Source organism: Anguilla anguilla, chromosome 6 (genome assembly GCF_013347855.1).
Source record: "Anguilla anguilla isolate fAngAng1 chromosome 6, fAngAng1.pri, whole genome shotgun sequence".
NCBI lineage: Eukaryota > Metazoa > Chordata > Actinopteri > Anguilliformes > Anguillidae > Anguilla > Anguilla anguilla.
Window position 1 is genome coordinate 24842526 of NC_049206.1, and position 21618 is coordinate 24864143.

Genomic DNA, 21618 nt, shown 5'->3' on the forward strand with positions numbered 1-21618 from the left:
TATGGAATTGAAAATGAAATTTAATTTGAATGTAGACAGGTGTGCATAAAAATACAAGATAGATGAAATGACTTCAAAGGAAGGCAACAAGACTTGGCCAATATTAACAGTTCAAGTCATGTTAAAAACAATTCACTGAAAGTACATTATTAAAATGTAATCATACACAAACTAAATACACATGGTGAGGCATTTGTGAATTTCCGGAAAGTGATTTAGTTTAAGCATTAAAGATGTGTGCCTAACGGGTAAACCAAAATTCAAGCTACTGACCCACACAAATTAGAACTCCTTCACCAATTCTGCCAAGTCAACCAATAACACAAAAAGTCAATTCCTTTCAGCTGGATGTGTCCCCAAGACAAGGTTGATTCAATTCTTCCATACGTGAACAAGGTCACCTACACTGTCCAATCCCGCTTTCTAATTTGTCCACATTTAAAATGTAAGATCACTTTGTAAAGTTTACAGAAAGCTGCACGGCCTCTGATTAACTTATGCAAGTGTATGTACAGTATACACCTCTCAAGGACATGTACAGCTTTGCCTTCGTCTGTGACGCAGTGTGTACAGATGCAGCTGGCGACAAAGTATAACTTTGTGAGGACCTGATATATTGCGATTTTGTACATTATATATACACATGTTGCATTCCATTAAAAATGTATGACAAGCATGATTTCAGCTCATGAACTCTCGCCCCTCCCCCGTTCACAGTGAATAGGGCACACTCACCGGGTGCCACGCCCGATGCCAGCTTGGCAAAGTACATCCCTCTTGGCACAAACCGTCCGTATTCCGTCACCTGTCAGGCTGCACACATGGACACCAGTGTCTTTGGCACTTCAAAGACAATTAAACACACTGGAATGCCTGTTACTGGTCACACAGAACTTGTGCTGCATCAGGCTGTGATATGTACAAGTGCAGTGATGTGCATTGCAACAGGGGAACAAAATGAAGAGTCCGGAAACCCATTTCACCACACCTGGGGAGGAGTGGGGGGGGCGGAGGGGTGGGGGTGGAGGGGGGAGGGAGGCTTCAGGCGTTGGGGTCCCCGTCCCCAGGGCAGGTCTGCTGCAGCTGCACCACCACCGTCTCCACGGAGGCCTCCTCGCTCTCGCTGTCGGTCTCCACGTCGTCCTCGTCCTCGTACTCGGAGGACTCCGGGTCCCGCCCGCGGTGGGACAGCGAGCCCGACATGGTGCCGAAGGAGTGGGCGCTGGTGGAGGCCAGCGAGCGGAGCAGGGGCGTGTTCTCGGACGCGTCGTCCTCGTTGTCCTCGTGGCTGCTGTCGTCCGTGTCCGTGTCGGAGTCGCCCTGGGAGGGCACCACCCTCTGCTTGCAAACGGGGCACGTCTTCTTGGTCTTGGTCAGCCACGGGTCCACGCACTTACAGTGGTACGCTAACAGAACATCACCGTAAGTCAAAGGCTTCCAAATACATTCTGATGCAACAGAAATTCCTTTCATTTTTGCAATCTTTTGCTAAACGTTTTGCTAAGTAAAGTATATATGCACGTCTCAGGAAATGTCAGTCAGCAGGTCATGACCTGAGATACACTGCAAATTATGAGTTCAGAATAGTCATACCATGAGAACAAGGCAGGACCCGCAGTTTGTCTCCGTCTTCGTATTCATCCAGACAAATGGCGCACACGTCATAGGAGTCACCTGCAACACAGGGGGTATGGCTGAGTCGTACCTTCAGCTCTGGCAGGCCCACATTATATTCACCATCATGGATGAGGAGTTACTGCTGTATCAGTCTTTACTGTTAGAAAGCATGTGATACATATTATAGGACTTGAGTAAATGTGACATACAAGATTATGTTTAATGGTCTGTGTTTATGTTAATGTCATAGATGTTTAGCCAACAACAAGTATACTCAAATCTGGCCCTATGTAACTATGTATTAACCATTTTACAGAATACTGTAGGTGCTGTCATTAATATATGGGTCACATAAATCTGAGGCCAGACAACTGGCCATTGCACAATTCACATAAATCGACATTCTGAAAATCTTCAGTTGGCACTCAGACAAATTTTCAGACTCTCCCCACAACCCGCCCCCCCCTGGAAATTTCCCCATCTGCCATTAACTCCCATACATTGTTACTCTGAAGCCACTGTACAGATGTGGATCTTCTGAAAGATTTTTTGGAATCGCCCAATCTGGCACAGAAAACTGCACGCAAAGCACTTCCTGGAAATTCCACAGCATTTCCCTGCCCCTCTGCGTAGAGGAAACACTGCTTCCATGTCGCCGGGTGTTTATATAAGCTATAAATGAGCCTGCCTTCCCCCTTCACAGTCTCTGTGAGAGTGCCAGGACTGCAGGTGACCCTATAAGGAAGAAGGCAAAATCGTGACTCACTTCAGAGAGGCAGTCCTACACTGCTTTAGTCCAGCCTTCTCAGATGGAACCAGGGATAATTTACCTGGGCAAAAATCCAGATCAAGCCAATGCGGAACTAGAATACTGCGATTGCAGGAACAAAAACTCCTTCAGAACCTGCTCAAAACCATTTGAGACATCCTCAAGAAAATAAGTGCTTTGTAACATCAGTATATTTTCTCATTTATACTCAAAACTATTCATGCCAGACATGTTATAGTAAACAAAACAGCATCTTGCTTTCAATTCAGTGATTCCACACAAGATCTGGCCCCAGCTCAATCTGAAGTGTAACTACAACAGAGTTGGTGCTAAAACGCCCTGATTACACAGCGATAATTCATAACATTTTCCCTGTCCAGATGGAACCCAGCATACAGTATGTGCTTTTGCAGTGCAAAGGGCATCAGAGGGAATATACAGTTGAAAAGCCTAAAATATCCTCAAAAATCTGGTTGGGTCTGACCTAACCAAACCTCTGCCCATTCAGGAAAACCACTACTAAGGGCTTAGCTAATGTAGCTAAACTGACACATTTTCATTGATATAGACAAGGCCTGCAAGACACTGAGCAAGCACAGGCATTACCTCACTAAGTGCATTGCATCTGAAAACTACATCTTTAGATTCAGAACTAAGAGTGGCTTTTTTTGCTTATATTTGGAGTCACAAGTTACAAGTGCCTGGGGTGTGCACTGTTTCACATGGGGCACTTGAAACTGTTTTTTAGTTAGACAAATTCATGAAATGCCTAATGCTTCCTACTGTAATTTAATGTCACAAAGGGTCAGCTGGAGCCCGGCCTAAGCGACTGTCCTTTTACTTGAAAAATGCAACCCCGGAAGTTGGCCAGACTCATCACGGCGTGTCCCTGGTCAGGCTCATACCGCACCGTAAACCTACGAGCCTGACACGCGAGACTGGGGAGGAGAAAGTCAGCCGTGATTCAGAGCGTACGCTCCACCCTCACGCGCGGCCTGGCGGCGTCTGAATCACTGGGGCTGAGGAATGCGCTCGCGGTCCGCTCAGTGCCTATCCCCAGTCAGTCTCCGTGACACCAGGAGAACGGACGACCCGGGAAAACAGTGCCGGCATCTGAATATTTTGTGACCGCCTTCCGTTCCTGTTCCTAACTGGCTGCCATGACAGGATATGTGCAAGCTGTAATAAACAAAGGAAGGAAACGGGATCTGTGCTTGTTCACCACCTTCGGTGAAAGAGAAGGGCTGCATTCTCCGGGAAAAAAAATGAAGGCTACAAAATGAGGAAGTCCACACACTTCTCTCCAAACAATCAATCAAAAGGAGGGGGGGAAAAGTCTGTGAATGAGCGTGAGTAAGAAGGGAAGAATGAAGGAAGCATACATTCTTTCCACAATAGATAAAGATCACAAAGTGTGACACGTTACAAACGTGTGATAGTACAAATACAGAGAGAAAGATTTTTAAAAGCTAATAAAGGGAAATAAATTCAATCGTCAGCCGCTTACCACAGGTCTCAATGTTCAAAACACTTAAAAACAAGAAAAAACATTTTTTTAATTGGCACTCAATGAGGGGCTGAGCATGTCCAATTTCCACCCCAATTTGGAATGGTCAGCTACCTGCAACCGCATTCATGGGCGAACCCCACTGCCAATTCAGGAGAGTGTAGACATCTACTGTTCTCCAAAACGCGGTGTCCCCGGTCTGCTTCTTTACACACCCCAGCCCACAGCGAAGTTGGAGGAAGATCCTTCATGTGCAGCTTTAACAGACCCCTAGCCGGCTGAACCCTCCCACACCCATGATGCATTCACCAATCGCAGGTCGTTTTATGAATCTACCATCGGCACTGCCGTGGTCTGGATTCGATCTAAGAGCGTGGAGCTCATCCATGACAACTTTGTGCCTTAACCAAATGAGCCACCTCGCAGCCCTTTAAAACACATTTTATGGCACTGTTAATAAGCACTGTTGTTTGAATTTAGTTTGGGTGCCAATAAATGGAATGTTCAGGGAGACGAGGCTTTCCGCTGGCCTTAGCAACCAAATCAGTGTGTGTGTGTGCGTGTGTGTGTGTGGTACCGGCTGTTTCCCATGAAAGATGGCAGTAATAATATATACATTCCCCTGAGTTTCAGCTCTAGACATGGAAACGATACGCCCCCGCACCCACTTTGTCTCTCCCGCCAATTTCTTAATTAGCACTGCAAGCTAAATGCTTTCCTCTGACAGCAGAGCAGAAATTAAACAGCTTACCAATTCACATTTATATCCCCTCCACCATTCAGAAGCCCAGCATTATTATTCTGCAGGAATGAATGACTATTTATGCTTTCTAAGGCTGTAATTACATTACATCTCCCAATCAACGCTATTGTTAAAGTGTGAAGAACAGGTTTCAGCAAACACTGGGAGCTCCTGAGGACAAATGCTGTGTTACAGGACATAAATGGGTGCAATTTTAGTTAATTAAAACTTTGGGCCATATTTTAACGGTCTTAGCACATGGGCTAAAGCGTAACACGCAACTGCATTTTGGGTGTGGCCAGGCCCACTTTTGCTAGTTTGACTGCGGACAATTCAGGTGCAAAGTAAAGCACAAGATTCAAACGGGCTGGACTTAGTGGCTTAAATAATAGGCGTGTATTGGGCATAACCACATCGCAACCGTGCGATAAACCAATCATCTTACATTCCCTTTAAAGCCACCTGCCTTTGCCCCTAGGTGGATAGCTAATATAATGGCAGATTTAGCAAAACATCAAACAGACAGATTTACCTGAGGAAAAAGACCTGGTGCTCTTGCGCGAGTCCATTAAAATTGTCTGAATTAATTGTGTAATGCGGTGAAAATTAGTTTTTAAAAAAGTTTTTTAAAAAAGGTTTCATTTGCTTAATTACATTTCTATTTCTCTTCTCGGATCACTATTATGCCCATCCATTATGACGTTGTTTTTTTATTGTGCATCGTTGATATACACAATAATAATATTTCACATTGTAAGGGGCACGCACAAACATGCATGATATTTTAATGCATGTTTGTGTGTCCAATAGACAGGAGGGTGCTGAGCTAGAAAAGGGACCCTCAGTAGCCACATTGCTATCATAATATTGCATCCTTAAAATTGCAATGAAACTGCAATAGGACTTAAGACCAGGTTTTTGGTGCTTATAACGCAAACGCTCTCAGCTGCATCACAATATCTGTAAGGCGAAAATTACCACGACCACACCTAATTTTAAGACCAGCCCGCCCACACGGGCGCACGGTCGTTTGCTATTTTAACAGCGCAGGTGGCTGGATGGGAAAGTCCAAGATGGAGCCCTTCAAGTTCTGAAAAAGTCTCAACTACAGTTCTAAAGCCGAGATATTACAATCACCAAAACCTTTAAATCTAATATTAAAAAGGGTGCCTGCTGACATTTTCATAGAGATGTGATCCACGTACTCCTATAGGCAACAAGCGCTTACTCAAAAATGCCTAAATATGGGTCAGTTAACAAATTCATCACTATGGCACTCCTCCCAGTGCACTGGGACAAAGCTACAGAGCCGAATGAGCCATGTTTTCAGGTGAAGTCATTAAGGCAACACATCATTAAGGCATTAAGACATAGTGCTCAACTAGTCACCCATTCATTAGCCTCACTTCACAGTACTATGAGCCTGACCAGGATGAGGTTGACACTCTGACGTAAGTTCTTCCGGGGTTGTGCTTGCCTAATTAAACAGTGCTCAGTTACATGTCCGATGGATCCTTATCTAGTCTATGTGTGGCTCCGATTTGAAATGGCAATTCAAGCTGACTCAACCACTGACCTTATAACATAACACTAAACTTACTAAAACTTACTAGAGCCAATCATACTGTAGGATTTGTAGCAGATACCGTTCTCAAAGGCATCAGAGTCTGGCATCGGAATCACATGACGGCTGAAAAAGGGTGCGACGACATTCAGCACGCACCTCTGTGACAATCCAAACAGTGGCGTCCGAATGGGCCGGAGCCAGCACAACATCAAGGGCCATCGCTGGCTTTAATTACTTTGTGGACCGGTACATTTCTTCGCCATGATGCACGAGCCCTTGTTTATACCACAATTAATTGACCAGATGCTTCAGCGTCTCTTGTCGTTTAACTCGTCGCTCCCAGAACCAGGCTGACGCAGTCGAGAAAATCCTCTTTGAGATCCGTGTGAAGCGCAAAACGGACGTGACCGCTGTCCTAATGCCTCCCACCAGGGAGAGAAAGATATCTCCTTGTGCTTGTGCCCTTGTGTGAAAAGGCAAACGGAACATTTCGACTGCACGTTGTAACGGACGCGGCTATGGAACCTCCACCAATCAGGAGCAGCCACCAGGCTCTGCTACGAAAGAGATGGAAAAGGTAAGGACGCACGATCAGAGAGGACACACGGCTAACCCACTAACTCTCGCTGCACTGACACACTTGTGCCGCAGTCTCCGAGAGACCGGGCTAAAAATATGCCACCCGCGAACGTGAGAGCGCTATATATAGGGAGATGAGCGGGACTACAGTAGCGCATTCGCACGGTCGCGTGTAATCGATATTTATGGACCGGGCAGCGTATTAGCAGCGCTTCCACACTTGAGCCCTAAGTGGTCTCGCCGGTTAAACAAACACGCGCTGACAGCTCCGCGCTCCGGGGACCCGCTGTCGCGGCAGGCCGCGGCAATTAGAGCTGGACCGCGGCTCCGTCCGCGGCGTCGTTCCCGCCAGAGCGGGAGCCCTGGCCGCCAAAGCCTGATTGGAGCGTCCTGTCTGATGCACTGATCGACAGCGCCGATGACACACTGCGGCAGAAGCGCCCACAATGCACCTGGGGCGCGCAGCAGGCAATACACTAATGTGGTGTTGCGTTTAAAGTGCTCATACAAGCGCAAACCTGCCAGCTACCTATTTGCAGTACGCTGTGCGGCCACAGTGCATCCTCCCGGTTTCCTGTGTTACAGTTTGGGCCTCTTCAGAATTCCAGCATGGGAACGAGTGGCTAAAAGAACATTTGCAGCCCTGTTTAGGAACCCAACGCTCATATATATCGGCCATTTGCATAGAGACACTAACTGCTTTGTCAGCTGCCCTCTCAAGGACAATGTCACCAGGGGTCAGGGCTATTATTCATTAAGCGTCTCAAGAGTAAGACTGTAATCAGAAGTTGGCTTTGACTTACAATTACATTTTGGGCACAAAATGGTGGACGGTGGACAGTTGACGCCGTCAGCAGTGTTAAACAAGCTGTGGCTCTGCTTATTTTCACTTCTGCCCTTAATTACCTAATTAGCCGTCTGACATTTTAGCTACATTTCTTGATAAGTGAATGAATGACAGCCGAAGACTGTCCTCAAGTCCCTATATGAAACATTTTACTGTGATGATCTAATCTACGAGTCAACCACTGTTGGTCTATACAGCAAAAACAGCTCATTTAGCCATGGGAATTGGTATAAACAAAAACCTGCATAGAGGGCTGGGGCTGCCTACCCATGAGGTAGAGTAATCCATTATGACTCAGCGCGCGAGTCTAAGCCAACCTCCTCCTCCTTGTGGGGGGTGAAATTAATCTAGGGGTGGAGTTTTTAATTTCATTTAAATGCCCCATTATGACAAGGCAACAAAAAATTGGCTGATAAGCTACAATCTAGGGCCAATGTCTGGCCCAGAATCCCTCATGTAACAAACACAAGGACAGACGCATACGTTTCATACTGGATGAGCACAAAACCAACTGTGTATGTAACAAATAAAAGATAAAAGAATGACGGAGCCACAGACAACAGTTGCACTTCCAAAAAGGCTCCGTTTTCTAGCTCACCAGAGACTTGCGAGAGTTTCAAAGACGGAGACTGCGCTCTTCCCACGCGGGGATCCGTCCGGCTCAAGCTCTGCAGAGGCACAGCCTTGTGATCGGCTTGGCTGGAAATCGAGCCGTATTAATCAGATTAGCTCACAGTGGAGCGGGAGCGGAGAGGCCGAAGCGGCCGCGGCGTCATGTGACCCGAGCGCACTCTGCTCGCGCTGGAAGAGATTTCATACTGCGGCGCCGAGACAGCGGCGCGCTCATGCCCGGCTCTTCGCTTAGGGGAGCGTACCTACTCCCAGGGGCCGCTCCCGCAACAAAAGAATATTCGGCTCTCGTAAACCGTCTCGCGCACCATGTGACGCGCGCGTCTGCCTTCGGAGCGCACGTGACCCCCCGCGGATGCCGACGTGTGCAGACCGACCCCGGCCTGTGCTGTTTGTGGGACTCGGCTCTCCGAGGAAAACCCGCGGCGTCTGGGAACGCTCCCACTGGCGAAGGCACCGCCTCCAGGGTGAACTGCTCTTATTGGCTCCCAATGGACAACAGAAAAACAGCAGGCAACAGAGTCTGCCTCCATTCCTACATGTAGCCTATAGCAGATCAGAAATGGCAAAGGCGCACTGCAATAGCTCGATGTACATGTATTTAATTTCATACATCAAGGACAAATGTGCATGGACAGGAGCGTGTGAAAGGACCTTTAAAAAGATTTTTCTTAGAAACGGCTTATCACGATCTAATTAGTCTTTCATTTTACTGCCATACAGCAGATGCTCTTATCCACAGCGCATCACACACATTTACATTTCACATAGTGTACAATCATACAGTAAGGTATATACTGAACAAATTCAGGTTAAGTACTTTTCTTAATGGTAAAATGGCAATGAGAACTGAACTGCAAGTTTTGTAAGCCCAGCTCCTTAACTGTTATAACACATCACCGCCTTTCACAGGGCCGGTTTTCATTTTGGAAGTCGGCTGCAGGCACACTCTGATACGAAACCAACGCCTTACGCAACAGTGTGTTTAACAGGTGGGCGTGGCCAAACACAAAAGCGCAGCAGGTACGGCTTTATGCTAAGCCCGCGGTTGACAGTAAGGTCCAGGATTTATTGGAGCCGCGCCAGCGGCGTCCGATTTCAGCCTTTAGCTTTCCATTCAGACACACCTGCTCTGGAACTTTCTCTGTTCTGTGTGCGACAGGAGCAGCTGAGCGCAGATAAAAGAAACAGAAAAACTATTTGTTCCAATTGGGCTTTTAATCCCATTACTGAGCAAACAATTCTCCTGACTGAACAAACGTCCTACTCATTGAGGCTGTTATATGATAAATTTGGTATCGCCCTCCTGGGACAAAGTCCAGGAAATCTGATTTAACACCACACCACTCACCGTTCATAATTGATGAGAACTTTCACAATGACTTATAGTTGTACCGTTTTATATTTTTATAAATTGTGAGCTTCTACAGCATAGCTCCTACCTCTACCCTATAACTATTACCCTTCTTGTGTCTATGAATTGGAAGCTTCTTTAATACAGTCTCATCGCCCCCGCCCCCCGGAAGCTCTTACCTTTCTTGTACTTGTGGATGGGGAGCTTCTTCAGCTGGTCTTTGCGAAGCCGACTCCTTCTGGCCCTGTGTCTGTCCTGTACGCACTTGGTGATCTAAAAGAAAAGGCCACAGCCAGTCACCAACTTCCTTCCATTCATTCATTCGTTTAGGGAGCAGCAAAGCATTCTCCCAACCGCAGACCCGTTAAGAGGCGATCGGGGTTCCTCACGATTTACATTTGAATGTTTAGTCGTTTACGTTTGAAGGTGTAGCAGTGTATGGAACCTGTACATCTGTATTGCAATGACTTTACTATTAGCATTATCTGTACTGTTGCGTGCATTGTCTGGGTTGGAGAAAAGCAGATTTGTAATACTATATCGATTACAGTAAAATAAAGTAATATCCAAATGAAAATTTACACTAGATGGCACTGTACTGATGGCACTGGTAATGAGTGCAGCCTTTACCAGCTGAGGGCTGGGGTAGGGGGTCTGGGGTCCAAACTGTGAAAACTTTCTCACCATAAAAACGACTATGAGAACGAGACAGATCCCCACAATGATGAGGAACGGGATCAGATAGTATTCCAGAGGCAGGCTGAAGTCCGGCATCAGCATCACATGACCACTGAAAAACACAAAGACCGCCTTTAGCACGTATCCGTTAGACCATCTAAACAATGCTGTCCAAATGGGGCAGCAGCAGCATCAGATTATGGACTATCATTGACATTCATTGCCTTGCGAATCGGAGCAATTTCTTGCCGTGAAGCACGAGCCGTCTCTCAAATCCTACTTCTGTCACAGCTCCAAGGCAGTTCCTTTTCCCACAATATTGGTATTCCACACACATTATTTGTTATGACACATTCAATTGTGCAAAACTCAACCAAAGGTCAACTCATTGGAACTCCAGTCAACGGGTGTAACAGATTATTTAAGACCCAACACTCCTTAGATGAAATCTGAAGGAAATTTGAACAAGAGAATTTGTATTTTTGATGTTGGGCACTTGTGCTTTTCTCAGTAGTACTGATCGCCTGCAAATACAGTAAATTTTTTCCTTTTTAATGATAATGGACCACAAAACTTTACTGTTCACTAATTATTTACTTAAAATGAGCAAATGCTCCCACACCTGAAGAGAATTTAAATTCAAAATCGTAAATGTAATTATGCATAGAACATATGACCATATCCATTTCACCCTGTTAAAAAAAAACTAAACCAGTCATGATATCCATGTCCATGTAATTCAAGTCCTTGCCCACAGCACTATCATGCCATCAAGACTTCAAGTAGGCTTCAAGCCGATAACAGCAATTAATCTCTTTAATCTACAGTAATACATTAAAACGTATTACCAGGGTATGCCAGGTAATTGAAACATAGACTCTGTTGCAAGGCAACACGCTATAGTCTTACAGTGAAAATATCAAAGATGAAAACAATGGCCTCTCACTACTCACCCTTTGTCATACGTGTAGTCCTCCTTGAGGGAGCTGGCCGTGTCTTCACCCACAAACACCGACGGAATGTCTATCTGCTTCAAAACATCCACTGCCAGGGACAAAAGGGAATGCCAGCTTAAGAAATTGGGCGTAAAATTAATGGTACTAGATTCACAGTATAGCTTGTCCGTTTATTTTGAATCAAGGAATTAGCCAAATCACAAACCTGCCAGAATAATGAATAATGCATCGAATGCATATCGCGGGATTGGTGACAAATCAAAGGTTTTTTTTTTTTTTCTCCCCCCTAGGTTTTTGGAAAGGCATAAGTGAACCCACGTGAGTACGCTTTACTGGATCCGATCCTTTCGGCCTGTCGAACGTTAGATGTTTCAAGTTCCTTCAGGCTGCTGCGAATGCTACAGGCCCAGATTTATGGGCCCAGTCAGCCTGAGGGCATATTAATCGCTCACAGGCCGACAGACGGCGGGATGACGGAAATCCCTCGGTGAGGTGATTACAGATGGCACAGTGCAGAGTTAAATGAATTCTACCCCCTGGCTCGAAGGTACGTATTCCTGACAGCTTGTCAACTGCTGTGGGGGGACAGCAGGTTTGTATGAAACATATGTGGCACTTCGGGACAATAAAATATGAGAGGTTGACTTGAGCCTTTGGAAACATGGGCGGGTGCCTGAGGTGGAGAGAATGGGCAGGTAAATTCCTCTGGACATCAGTCAAATTTGATAAGCCCCGTTTGGTCTTTGTTCAAACTCCAACTGGCTTAGTCTTAACTGTCTTTCAGCAATTTCTATTTCTGTTCTGCTTTTTCTTACCTTACGCTTAGCTAAATACTTTCAGCTGCCATTGAGTTCACCGGTTTATTGAAGAAAAATTATACAACTTATACTACATCTTTAAATACGGTATGTGACACATAAAGGGCAGGGCTTGCGATAGCAAGATCACAGCAAGCTAGTTCAGTCGGAGCCATATGGATTCCGCCAAACTGGACGACGGCTTTAGAACCCCAACGTTACTGCCAAATGACTGAAAACGTACGAAGGACAATTTGTGGCCGCGTGTCTGTGCATCTGCGGGTTTGAGTGAACTTACAGTCGTTGGATCCCATGCTGATTAAGTCATCAGAGTCCACATTGTGAACAATTGCAGCCTTGTATCCAGCCTTCTGGGCGTTCAGAACCTGGGGAGACAAAACCTTTGTGTTTGGTATCCCCAGCTTACGCACAGTAACCCCGCCCCTCCCCTCCACTCCCCCCTCTCCTCGCCACCCCCCAGCACTGAAGACCCCACTGGGCTAACCACACAGAGCTCTACTGTGCTCCCGAGCTGTGCTTCACATACATTAGACTCAGCGCATCCACATGTGGCCTCCACACATATTTCACAATTACCCAGCATCCTTTTTGGTCCTTGTGTCAACACTATATTTTTGAAACGCGGTGTCAGTTTTGCGCAGAAAGGAAATGCCTTTCCAGAAATAACACCATGTACTTATGTTTTAAAAAATGCTTTTTTTGTGAAAAAGATGGCATGATTAAGAACATCCTCCATTTCAGGAATGTGTGCGCATACAATGAAAAAAAATACAGGATACATTCAAGCATGAAAATATCAATTTAATGCAAAAAAAAAAAAAAAAAACCGCAATCCTTCACACTTCAGGAGACATTATATATTGTGTAAACTCCCAGTCTATATGGTTGGAACTGGTCTTTTGAAATATTTCTACAAAAACATATATTTTCAAAACCTTGTTTTCTACTTTGTGGGATCGAACATAAGACCCAGCAGCAACCTTTAAATGTCATTAATCCCAGGAGCTTATTTGAGTCTGTTACTTTTTCCAAAAGCACTCCAAAATCCTTCAGAACACAAGCTTGCAGACTCTAATACTGGAGCCTTGGTGAGCCGGTATACACTGCTGGAAATTAATATGGTTCAGACTGAGGGTCTACAACAGGGAGGCCTTGATCCGGGCAGAGGAAAAAAGGCCAAAACTACCTCATGACCACAAATAGCAGACAAAACAGAGCTGGCAATATAGCCTTAAGGGCAAAACACATAAAACTGTTTTCCTTCAGCAGTTTTAGCTAGCATCAATCAACGTCTTTGTGTGTTAGCTGCAACACTAACAGCTCATATCTATTGTATAGATGTGGGTGGTGCTGGGACTAGATAAAAATGTCTTTTAGTTTCTTCTAAAATCCATATTAGAAGTAACAGGCCCGCTGACAGTTAGCATGTTGCTTACTCCCACACTACCCCCATGACAGACGATAAGACATGTGATGGCATGCGACAAAAACATGATCAGACTTTCCAAAGTGGGGGAAAAAGGGAACATGGGGATTAAATTTAAAGAAGAGAGGCGCTGTCTGGTATGACAGTCTTGGTCATGTGATGAAATAGGGACTCTATAGCATTCAAATCTGGCGTGAAAGGCCAATAGTACTGCAAGTTTTCATTCTTCATTTATCACGGGTACATTTAGATCTGGGACCCCAGATAAGTGGAATTGCTGGCTAATCAATGACATTAATGAATCAATTGACTATCAGGTAGCAACGAAGCAGCAATACCACCGGCCTCGAGGGCCAGAATGGAGTACCCCTGCAGTACAGCCACCGCAGTAGAGTGAAAGTGCGCATATCAAACCAAACACCCATTCTCACAATGTTCATTTATCATCTTGCTGCTACAATCCTGCGTCAGTGCATGAGCGCGAGAAAGATAGCGTGGGTCCCACTTAATCAAAGTCAAAGCAGGCAGGCGCAATGCTATTCTGGTTAAGAGTCCAAATCAAAGCTCGAAAGCAACTCTATGCAGCTACAGTACACCAACCACAGGAAACCACAGGTCAAATACAATACACAGGCACCCTCATCACACCCCTGAATGAACACAACATTAAGCAAAAAGGCTGTATAAAGGAACAAATAGGCAATGAGCTATATTCTGTGCTCACAAAAGTAGCATTATACTGCATTATACTCAGAGAGAACATTTGTCAAACATTTTGTTTCAACATTCTTTTCCCCAAAAGGATATGATACAATTATTTACACCCTTGTTTTCAGTACTTATGCACCCATTAAAGAAGTGAGTTATGAGCAAAAACATTAAGAAATGTATATATATCCGTAAGCGGTAATTAACGGGGTTAAAAGCATAAAAAATGAATTTTTAAGCTGCAAGGACACAAACTGGATGAATGTACTAAATTTGCACTTCATGCCTGGATCCAAAATAATAATTAATTCTAAGCCTCAAATGCTGTGTACAAGGACCTTCATTAAGAGAATGCAGAAATGGTGAAAATTGTCTAAAACTGCCAGTTTGGCACTTCAGAGACTTGTGTATCTTATCAGTTTACGCTGCTAATTATATGAAATCATCCAGATCCCCGAACAAACTTAACACCTATCAAAATGATTAATGCAAGCACGCCCGTCGCTAATTGTTTAAGCCCCAGGTTAAAATACCGAATCAAGAACAGAGCCATAAACTGGCCCAGGATCTTTGCAAAGTTGCGATTAACGCGCCTAGAGAAAGACTGTGTCCCTGGCTGCGTCCAGATAACATCAGCAATAAAGGCAGGAAAAACAGAGAAGGCTGAAAAGGACATGACGTAGGCCTTGCGCGAGAGATTTCGACATCCCAGAGCCTGGTCTTAAAAGGCATCTCTCTGTAAGCGAGGCTTCGTTTGTGAGCTGAACGTATGAGGAGCAGGTTTCCCTTTGAAACAGGCCAGAAGCCCCACCAACCACACATTCAGCAAACATCTTAAACATTAAACGGCACTGCGGGGAATTGGGGGGGGGGGGGGGGGGGGGGGGAGCATCACCATTGCTCCAGATAATGCACCCGGTCCCAAAACAGAGAATGCTTCCAAAGTAACATATGGCAAAAAACTTGGTCAAATATGAGGCTTCCCAATATAGACATGGAAGACGGCACGCCCCTCGAGATTCAAGGTGCAAACAGCATTAATGTATGTTTAGCTCCGGAACCCGAGCTCCCCGATGTCTAAATGTTACAACGCCGACTCTGCATTTTGATGAGTAGACCACCAGTTTTGCAACAGTTTTCAGAGGTAAAGCTGTTCTTTCTGAGTATTTCTGAAAGGCAGCTGTTTTCACTGGAATTAGAAATCAGCCTCAGGGTCACTTGAATACGCCCGCAGCTGAGGAGAAAAGTGTGGAGGCCGAGCTGGGAGCAGTTTGTATGGTACTGGGGGTTGTGGGCCTCCGCAGATGATTTGCAATAGTGGAAAATGCAGGGGTCAGAAAGTAAAAGTCCTGCCATGTCTTTCTTCCACCCATGCGCTCAGCCAGCTGATTTCACTAATTAGTTCCCCCTCCGGGTTGAAGAATTGCGCAATAGAACAATCAGTAATAATAAGCAGTCTCATAAAATTAAGTTTTACCAAAGTAAAACAACAAGGTCAGGGAATTTGCTATTCCATACCAAAACAAAACACGACAACAAACAGCAGTAAAAGGACCCAATCGGGTATTACTAGTTTTATGCTATACTACTGTTTGATGTCAGTGTTAAATAAAATGTGTTTCAATAGTTAATGGCAATAAAAGGGGAGGCCAGTTCTTAACTCTGTTAGGTGATGCATGAGCTCGCCAGCACACCCAAGGTCCGGGTAGGAGCGCATGGACTACAGGTAGACTTCTTTGTTGAAGTCAGGATCGCAAAGGGTTCCAGTCAAGATGACTTGGATGTGCACAGATCTTCCGCTTGGGTCTGGTCGCAACGGACATATCAGAGGAAAAGTCTGCAGTTGTTCCTCAAAACAGCTACTGAAGGGAAATGAGCCAGCTTGGTTTATCTTGCAGACAGTGGCAGGCCAACTTCTCGGTCATCGAGCGAGGTGCAGGTTGGAACATGCAGAAAAGTCTGACATGGTCCTTAAGGTTAGACAAGTGTCTGGTTGGTTAGACACGTGTCTATACCATTAGAGCAAAATTAAAGTTTTTTATGCTCACAAAGTCACTGACGCACCAGAACCCATTGGCTCATTGTATTGGAGCTGTCAATCAAACATTTACTACCGCTTGTTTAAATCGTGTTAAATCGGATTCTCCATTTTGCTCTCAGAGTGCAGGAGTTCCTGCCCCCAAACTGGTGCCTAATCAATCAAGCAGTGAGTTTATTGCAGGGTCACAAGAGGAAGGGGACAGGCACTTCATTATGCCTTGGTTGACTAGAGATTTTAATTGTGAACGTGACTCAGAGGAGGGTGAGACCCGTGGTCTGGAAGCCAGAGGCCACAAACGTCCTGTGTATCTTCACATTGTTACGACATAATGCTGATCCAGTAGGATGTTTACAGCTGCCATCGCAACTGCCTCTTTATCAAACCCTGCTGAATCCCTGTCAGCACAGTAAACACAGGCTGTTTTCCTTTAGGGGGTCAGATAAGGGGCTCACTTCTGTAAACTACCCGACGGTTTTCCCAGTTCTGACGTCTTCCTTATCAAATCCTCTGTGTCCTAAGCCTATTTGGTCGGCCGTACGACGAAAATGACCAAACAGCAGCGAGATGGGAATCGCTTGTTCTGTACGTCAGTACATTATGTTCCCAACTATGTCCCCTGGCTGAGCAGCGCAGCCATCGCTCCGGAGCACAGGGATTCCTGCACAGCCTGCGCAGGCAGACTGCGGAGGCTAAATCCTCAAGGGGAGCTGTTAGGGAAACCCACATTACATTACATTACATTCATTTGGCAGACGCTTTTATCCAAAGCGACGTACAAGAAGTGCATTTTCATGATCGTAGACAACTGGTCTACGATCAGTAGACTGGTCCACCGTCTCCTGGCAGAAGTGTACAAATTTTGTGGATCGATAAAAGCCGCACTGTCACAAAAATATAAATCACAGGCTGGTGCGTTGTCTTAATTCCCCTCCCGACAGGCTCCATAATTTCAATTTCATGAAAATACATCAAGCCTATCACATTGAGGTTGTCAATGTCCGAAACAGTCTTTCTCATTTTGTTTGGCACAGTCCAGCACATTAATGAAGGCAAGAGCTGAAATGTTTGCACGCACCATACCCATGTAGAGATCTGGAAATTTAGTTGTGAGTGCTGTCCTGTTGTTCTATTTAAGAGTTCCTCTTATATGCCATGAAAGACACAAGGAAGAATGCTTTGTAATCAAAATCCAATCGGCAGGAAAAGGACACAGTCTCGAAGTTAGGAAGAGTTATTGGAATTTAACACAATTTTGATAAAAAAAGGCTGCGCACTGAAAGTCATATGTAGGCTTGAGGACGCTCTATAACTGATGAAACAATAAAAGGAGACCTTTGTTATGCGGGATCTTCATGTGATCGCCAACAACCTCTCACTGACACAAGATGGCTGTCGGCACACTGGAGCCCTGTTCTCTCTTTAAGAGTGAGTGTATGTGGTTATATATGTCTTTGCGAGTCTGTATGTGTGTGAAGGAGTTTTTCTGTGAGTGTAAATGTGTCTGTCTGTGCACATATGCATGCATGTAAGTGTTTGAGTGCGAGTGTATTTGTGAGACTGTTTATTACATGTCTGTGTAAATCTGCATGTGTATATTCTCTATGTATATGACTGTGTGTTTGTTTGTGTGGGAGCACATCTGTGTGTGTGTGTGCGCGTTTGTGTGGGTGTGCGTGAGTGTGTGGATGTGGTGTGCGTGTGTCGTGTGTGTCTGTGCGCGCGCGGTGTGTGTGTGTTTGTGTGAGAGTGTGTGTGTGTGTGGTATGTGTGTGTGTGTGTGTGTGCGCGGTGTGTGGTGTGTGTGTGTGTGCGCGCGGTGTGTGTGTGTGTGTGTTTGTGTGAGAGTGTGTGTGTGTGTGGTATGTGTGTGTGCGGTGTGTGGTGTGTGTGTGTGTGCGCGCGGTGTGTGGTATGTGTGTGTGTGTGTTTGTGTGAGAGTGTGTGTGTGTGTGGTATGTGTGTGTGCGGTGTGTGGTGTGTGTGTGTGTGCGTGCAGTGTGTGGTATGTGTGTGTGCTTGTGTGAGGACAGGGAGCTGTGGCCTCTCTCTCCAGTAGCTGTGACTGGAGAGAGGCTGTGACAGGCCTGTCACCACATGCTCAATCGTGGCATCCCTGAATGGGCAGCCTGTGAACGTGGCTCCCACATGGGTGCAGCGGCTAACGCAGGCCTAACGCAGGCCTAACACAGACGGGGCCTAAAACCGGCAGGGCCGATTCCTGGTTTTAAAAAAACGCTAATAGGAGGAGACGTTGCAAGCATCGGTACTGGAGCTAATTTATAGATTTAAAAATAATATACCAAACAATGAGGAAGCTGTTCCGCAAAGAACAAATATCTTGGGGCAACATAGCTCGGGAGGTAAGAGCGGTTGTCTGGCAGTCGGAGGGTTGCCGGTTTGACCCCCCGCCCTGGGCATGTCGGAGTGTCCCTGAGCAAGACACCTGACCCCTAATTTCTCCCAACGAGCTGACTGGTACCTTTCATGGCAGCCTTTCACTGTTGGTGTGTGAGTGTGTGTGTGAATGGGTGAATGAGAGGCATCAATCGTAAAGCACTCCGGATAAAAGCTCTATATAAATGCAGTCCATTTACCATTTGGACAGTAAGGTACAGGGGGGAAAAAATCTTCATCCATGCTATACCTCAACATGGTGATAAAACTACAATACCCATTAAACCTGTCCCTCTGACAACAGCCCTACATATATTCCATTTTACTGGAAGTTCATAATTTTTCAATGAGCATGTCACATTGAATGGCACATTAAATGCGTTAACGTAAAAAAAAGGCCTTAACTCGGTTCCATTCTGGATACATTCGGCAGAAATGCTACAGCCTCAATATTTTAGTAAAGTGCGAGATACTCCAGACGTCTTTGACCGGGTCACAGAGGAGGGAAACAGAGTGAAGATTCACTCAAACCACCTGCTTTTCCCCATCGAGTGCATCTTAAATCACGGGGACATGACTCTACCATGTGGTGGAACATCAAAGTCAGAGGCATATGTAACAAAGATGGAGTGTCATCTCGGGCCAGGCCTTGCTAGATGACCTCGCCTAACCTCTCTCTTCGTTTCTGCAGAAAAGAGGAGGGAGAACATGGACTGTAAGTCTGCCTCTCGATGCTGCAGAGTTTACATGAGCAGAATGCACTAGCAGATACTTTCACAGTTACTGTATGAAATGTGTTCAGGGCAGGGGCCAATTTATTTCGGTTCAGTTACTTCGGAAATGAATTGGAAAAAGACCATGAAATATCACAGCCGTTTAAATCAATTAATTCATTCTGTGAGATGCCTGAACTGTAATGGGACTGACTCCAACCCTGAATGTGTTTACTCTGAGGAGAGCAGTCTCGATGAATTAATATGCAGCTCCAAGCAACTCTGCAGCTTGCTCCTGCTAAAGGTCAGCACACTAAGAACCATTTAGTGCTTGTGTAAGAATGGTTTGAGTTACTTTCCTTTTCCCCGTTTCACACAGCACATATCTCCCCATTTAATTCACTCCTTTTTTTCCATTACTGTCTTTGATGCACCACGAGGCAGGGTTTCAAGGCCAGGCTACAGATTAGATAGGGGGCATTTGAAACAGCAGGGAAGGACACCAACCAGTGATATACAATGACATTGTTCACCCTGCGTGTTTCTGCTAAAATAATACTGCGTGTAGGCGTGTGTGTGTGCGTGTGTGTGTGTGTGTGTGTGTGTGTGGAAGCACTTCCAGTACTTGCTAGTCTTCCTCATATTCCTGCCCCAGGTGGAAGAGGCCCTCTCTCACAGACAGATACACCACCCCCACCCCCCTCCCCCCCACCTACATTCCACTCTACATCCACTTAGTAACACACTCAACCCTGCTCCACCCACATAACCCCATCCAACAATTCACAATGAATCCATTAAATGATAATGGAAAGCTACTTACAGGGCTAATTGGTTCCTGAGATCTCTTGTTGAGTGATATTTTAACTGCGTGAACCTTCATATGTAATAGAAGAGTGGCATCGTGTCGGAAAGTGTATTTAGTGTTCGCTAGGAGAGCAGGGGAGAGGCGGTGCAACGGCGCGGTTTCGGGTCCCGCCCACAGGACGTTGACTTGGAGAGCGTGGCCCGCGCTGAACCTGAACGCCGCGGGCGTCGGTCCAGCGTTGGCGCTCTCGAGCCCCCGGGGACCGGGCTCATTACCGCGCTATGCGGCTCTGGGTGCGGGCGGCACGGTGCCCTGGCGCTGCTCCAGATGAGCGCGCGTGAAGGGGAATCCGGTTACTGGTGCTGCTGCTGCAACCCTCTCATTCAGCTGCGCAGCTCTCTGTCTCAATCATTCATTCAGCTGCGCAGCTCTCTGTCCCTTTATTCAGCTGCGCAGCTCTCTGTCCCTTTATTCAGCTGCGCAGCTCTCTGTCCCTTTATTTAGCTGCGCAGCTCTGTCCCTTTATTTAGCTGCGCAGCTCTCTGTCCCTTTATTCAGCTGCGCAGCTCTCTGCCCTCTCATTCAGCTGCGCAGCTCTCTGCCCCTTCATTCAGCTGCGCAGCTCTCTGTCCCTTTGTTCAGCTGCGCAGATCTCTGTCCCTTTATTCAGCTGCGCAGCTCTGTCCCTTTATTCAGCTGCGCAGCTCTCTGTCCCTTTATTCACAGATCTTAAGTACAAACTGCAAAAATTCTCCATTACAACTGCCTCTCTCATACAGTGTCGATCTTTTCCGTACTGTACATGAATGAAAACAGAGCATTTACGCATCAAATGTATTTTCCATCTTCAAGCCATCACTTACGTATCAAATGTATTTTCCATCTTCAAATCATGTATTTGCAACACATATCAACACTAAATAGCAGTAGCCAACCCCCTTTGCCAGGTGGCTACAACCGTGAATTGAAGCAGCCATTTTTAACTCAGAGGAAGCGACGGTGGTTGAAGAGATCTGGAGAGGAAGGGGCCCTGAGCAGTAGATGATGGAAGAGTACTGTGAGGCCCAAGGAGGGAGGGGGGGGGGGGGGTCTGCTTTACCCTCCTAGTCCATGCCAGGCAGCGGGAGAGGCCTACCTTGATGTCGAAGTTGCAGTCGAAGCGTTTTATGAGCACGATGAAGGCGTTGGTCACGTTGTCCCGGAGGGGCGGCGGGTCGATCGGCTCGCAGGCGTTCTCCGGTCTGGCACCAATCAGGAAGCCCTGGGGAGGGGGGGGGGCAAGGGGGATGGGCAGATCAGTGACCGCCATGACTCCGACAGCACTGTAGAACATAACGGCTAACTCGGGTACAGTACAAGCAGCACCCCCAGTAAAACCTGCACCTCCACAGCGGCCAAAGAGCGAGTGCTGTGTGCCAACACAAACGCTTGGCTTATGCCTACTGTGAACCCTTACCGAGACAG

General features: G+C 46.1%; 1 protein-coding gene across 1 annotated transcript in view; it reads right to left on the reverse strand.

The window, feature by feature from the left end:
• The window catches only part of rnf13 (ring finger protein 13), a 37940-nt gene continuing 16322 nt past the window's right edge, over positions 1-21618 (reverse strand). The window contains exons 4-10 of the mRNA XM_035423092.1: positions 21290-21415; positions 12342-12429; positions 11244-11334; positions 10297-10402; positions 9792-9885; positions 1594-1674; positions 1-1406 (exon numbers count right to left, since the gene is read on the reverse strand). Of these exons, the coding sequence (XP_035278983.1) occupies positions 1042-1406; positions 1594-1674; positions 9792-9885; positions 10297-10402; positions 11244-11334; positions 12342-12429; positions 21290-21415 (951 nt within the window). The 3' untranslated portion in view covers positions 1-1041. The remainder of the gene's footprint in view (positions 1407-1593; positions 1675-9791; positions 9886-10296; positions 10403-11243; positions 11335-12341; positions 12430-21289; positions 21416-21618) is intronic.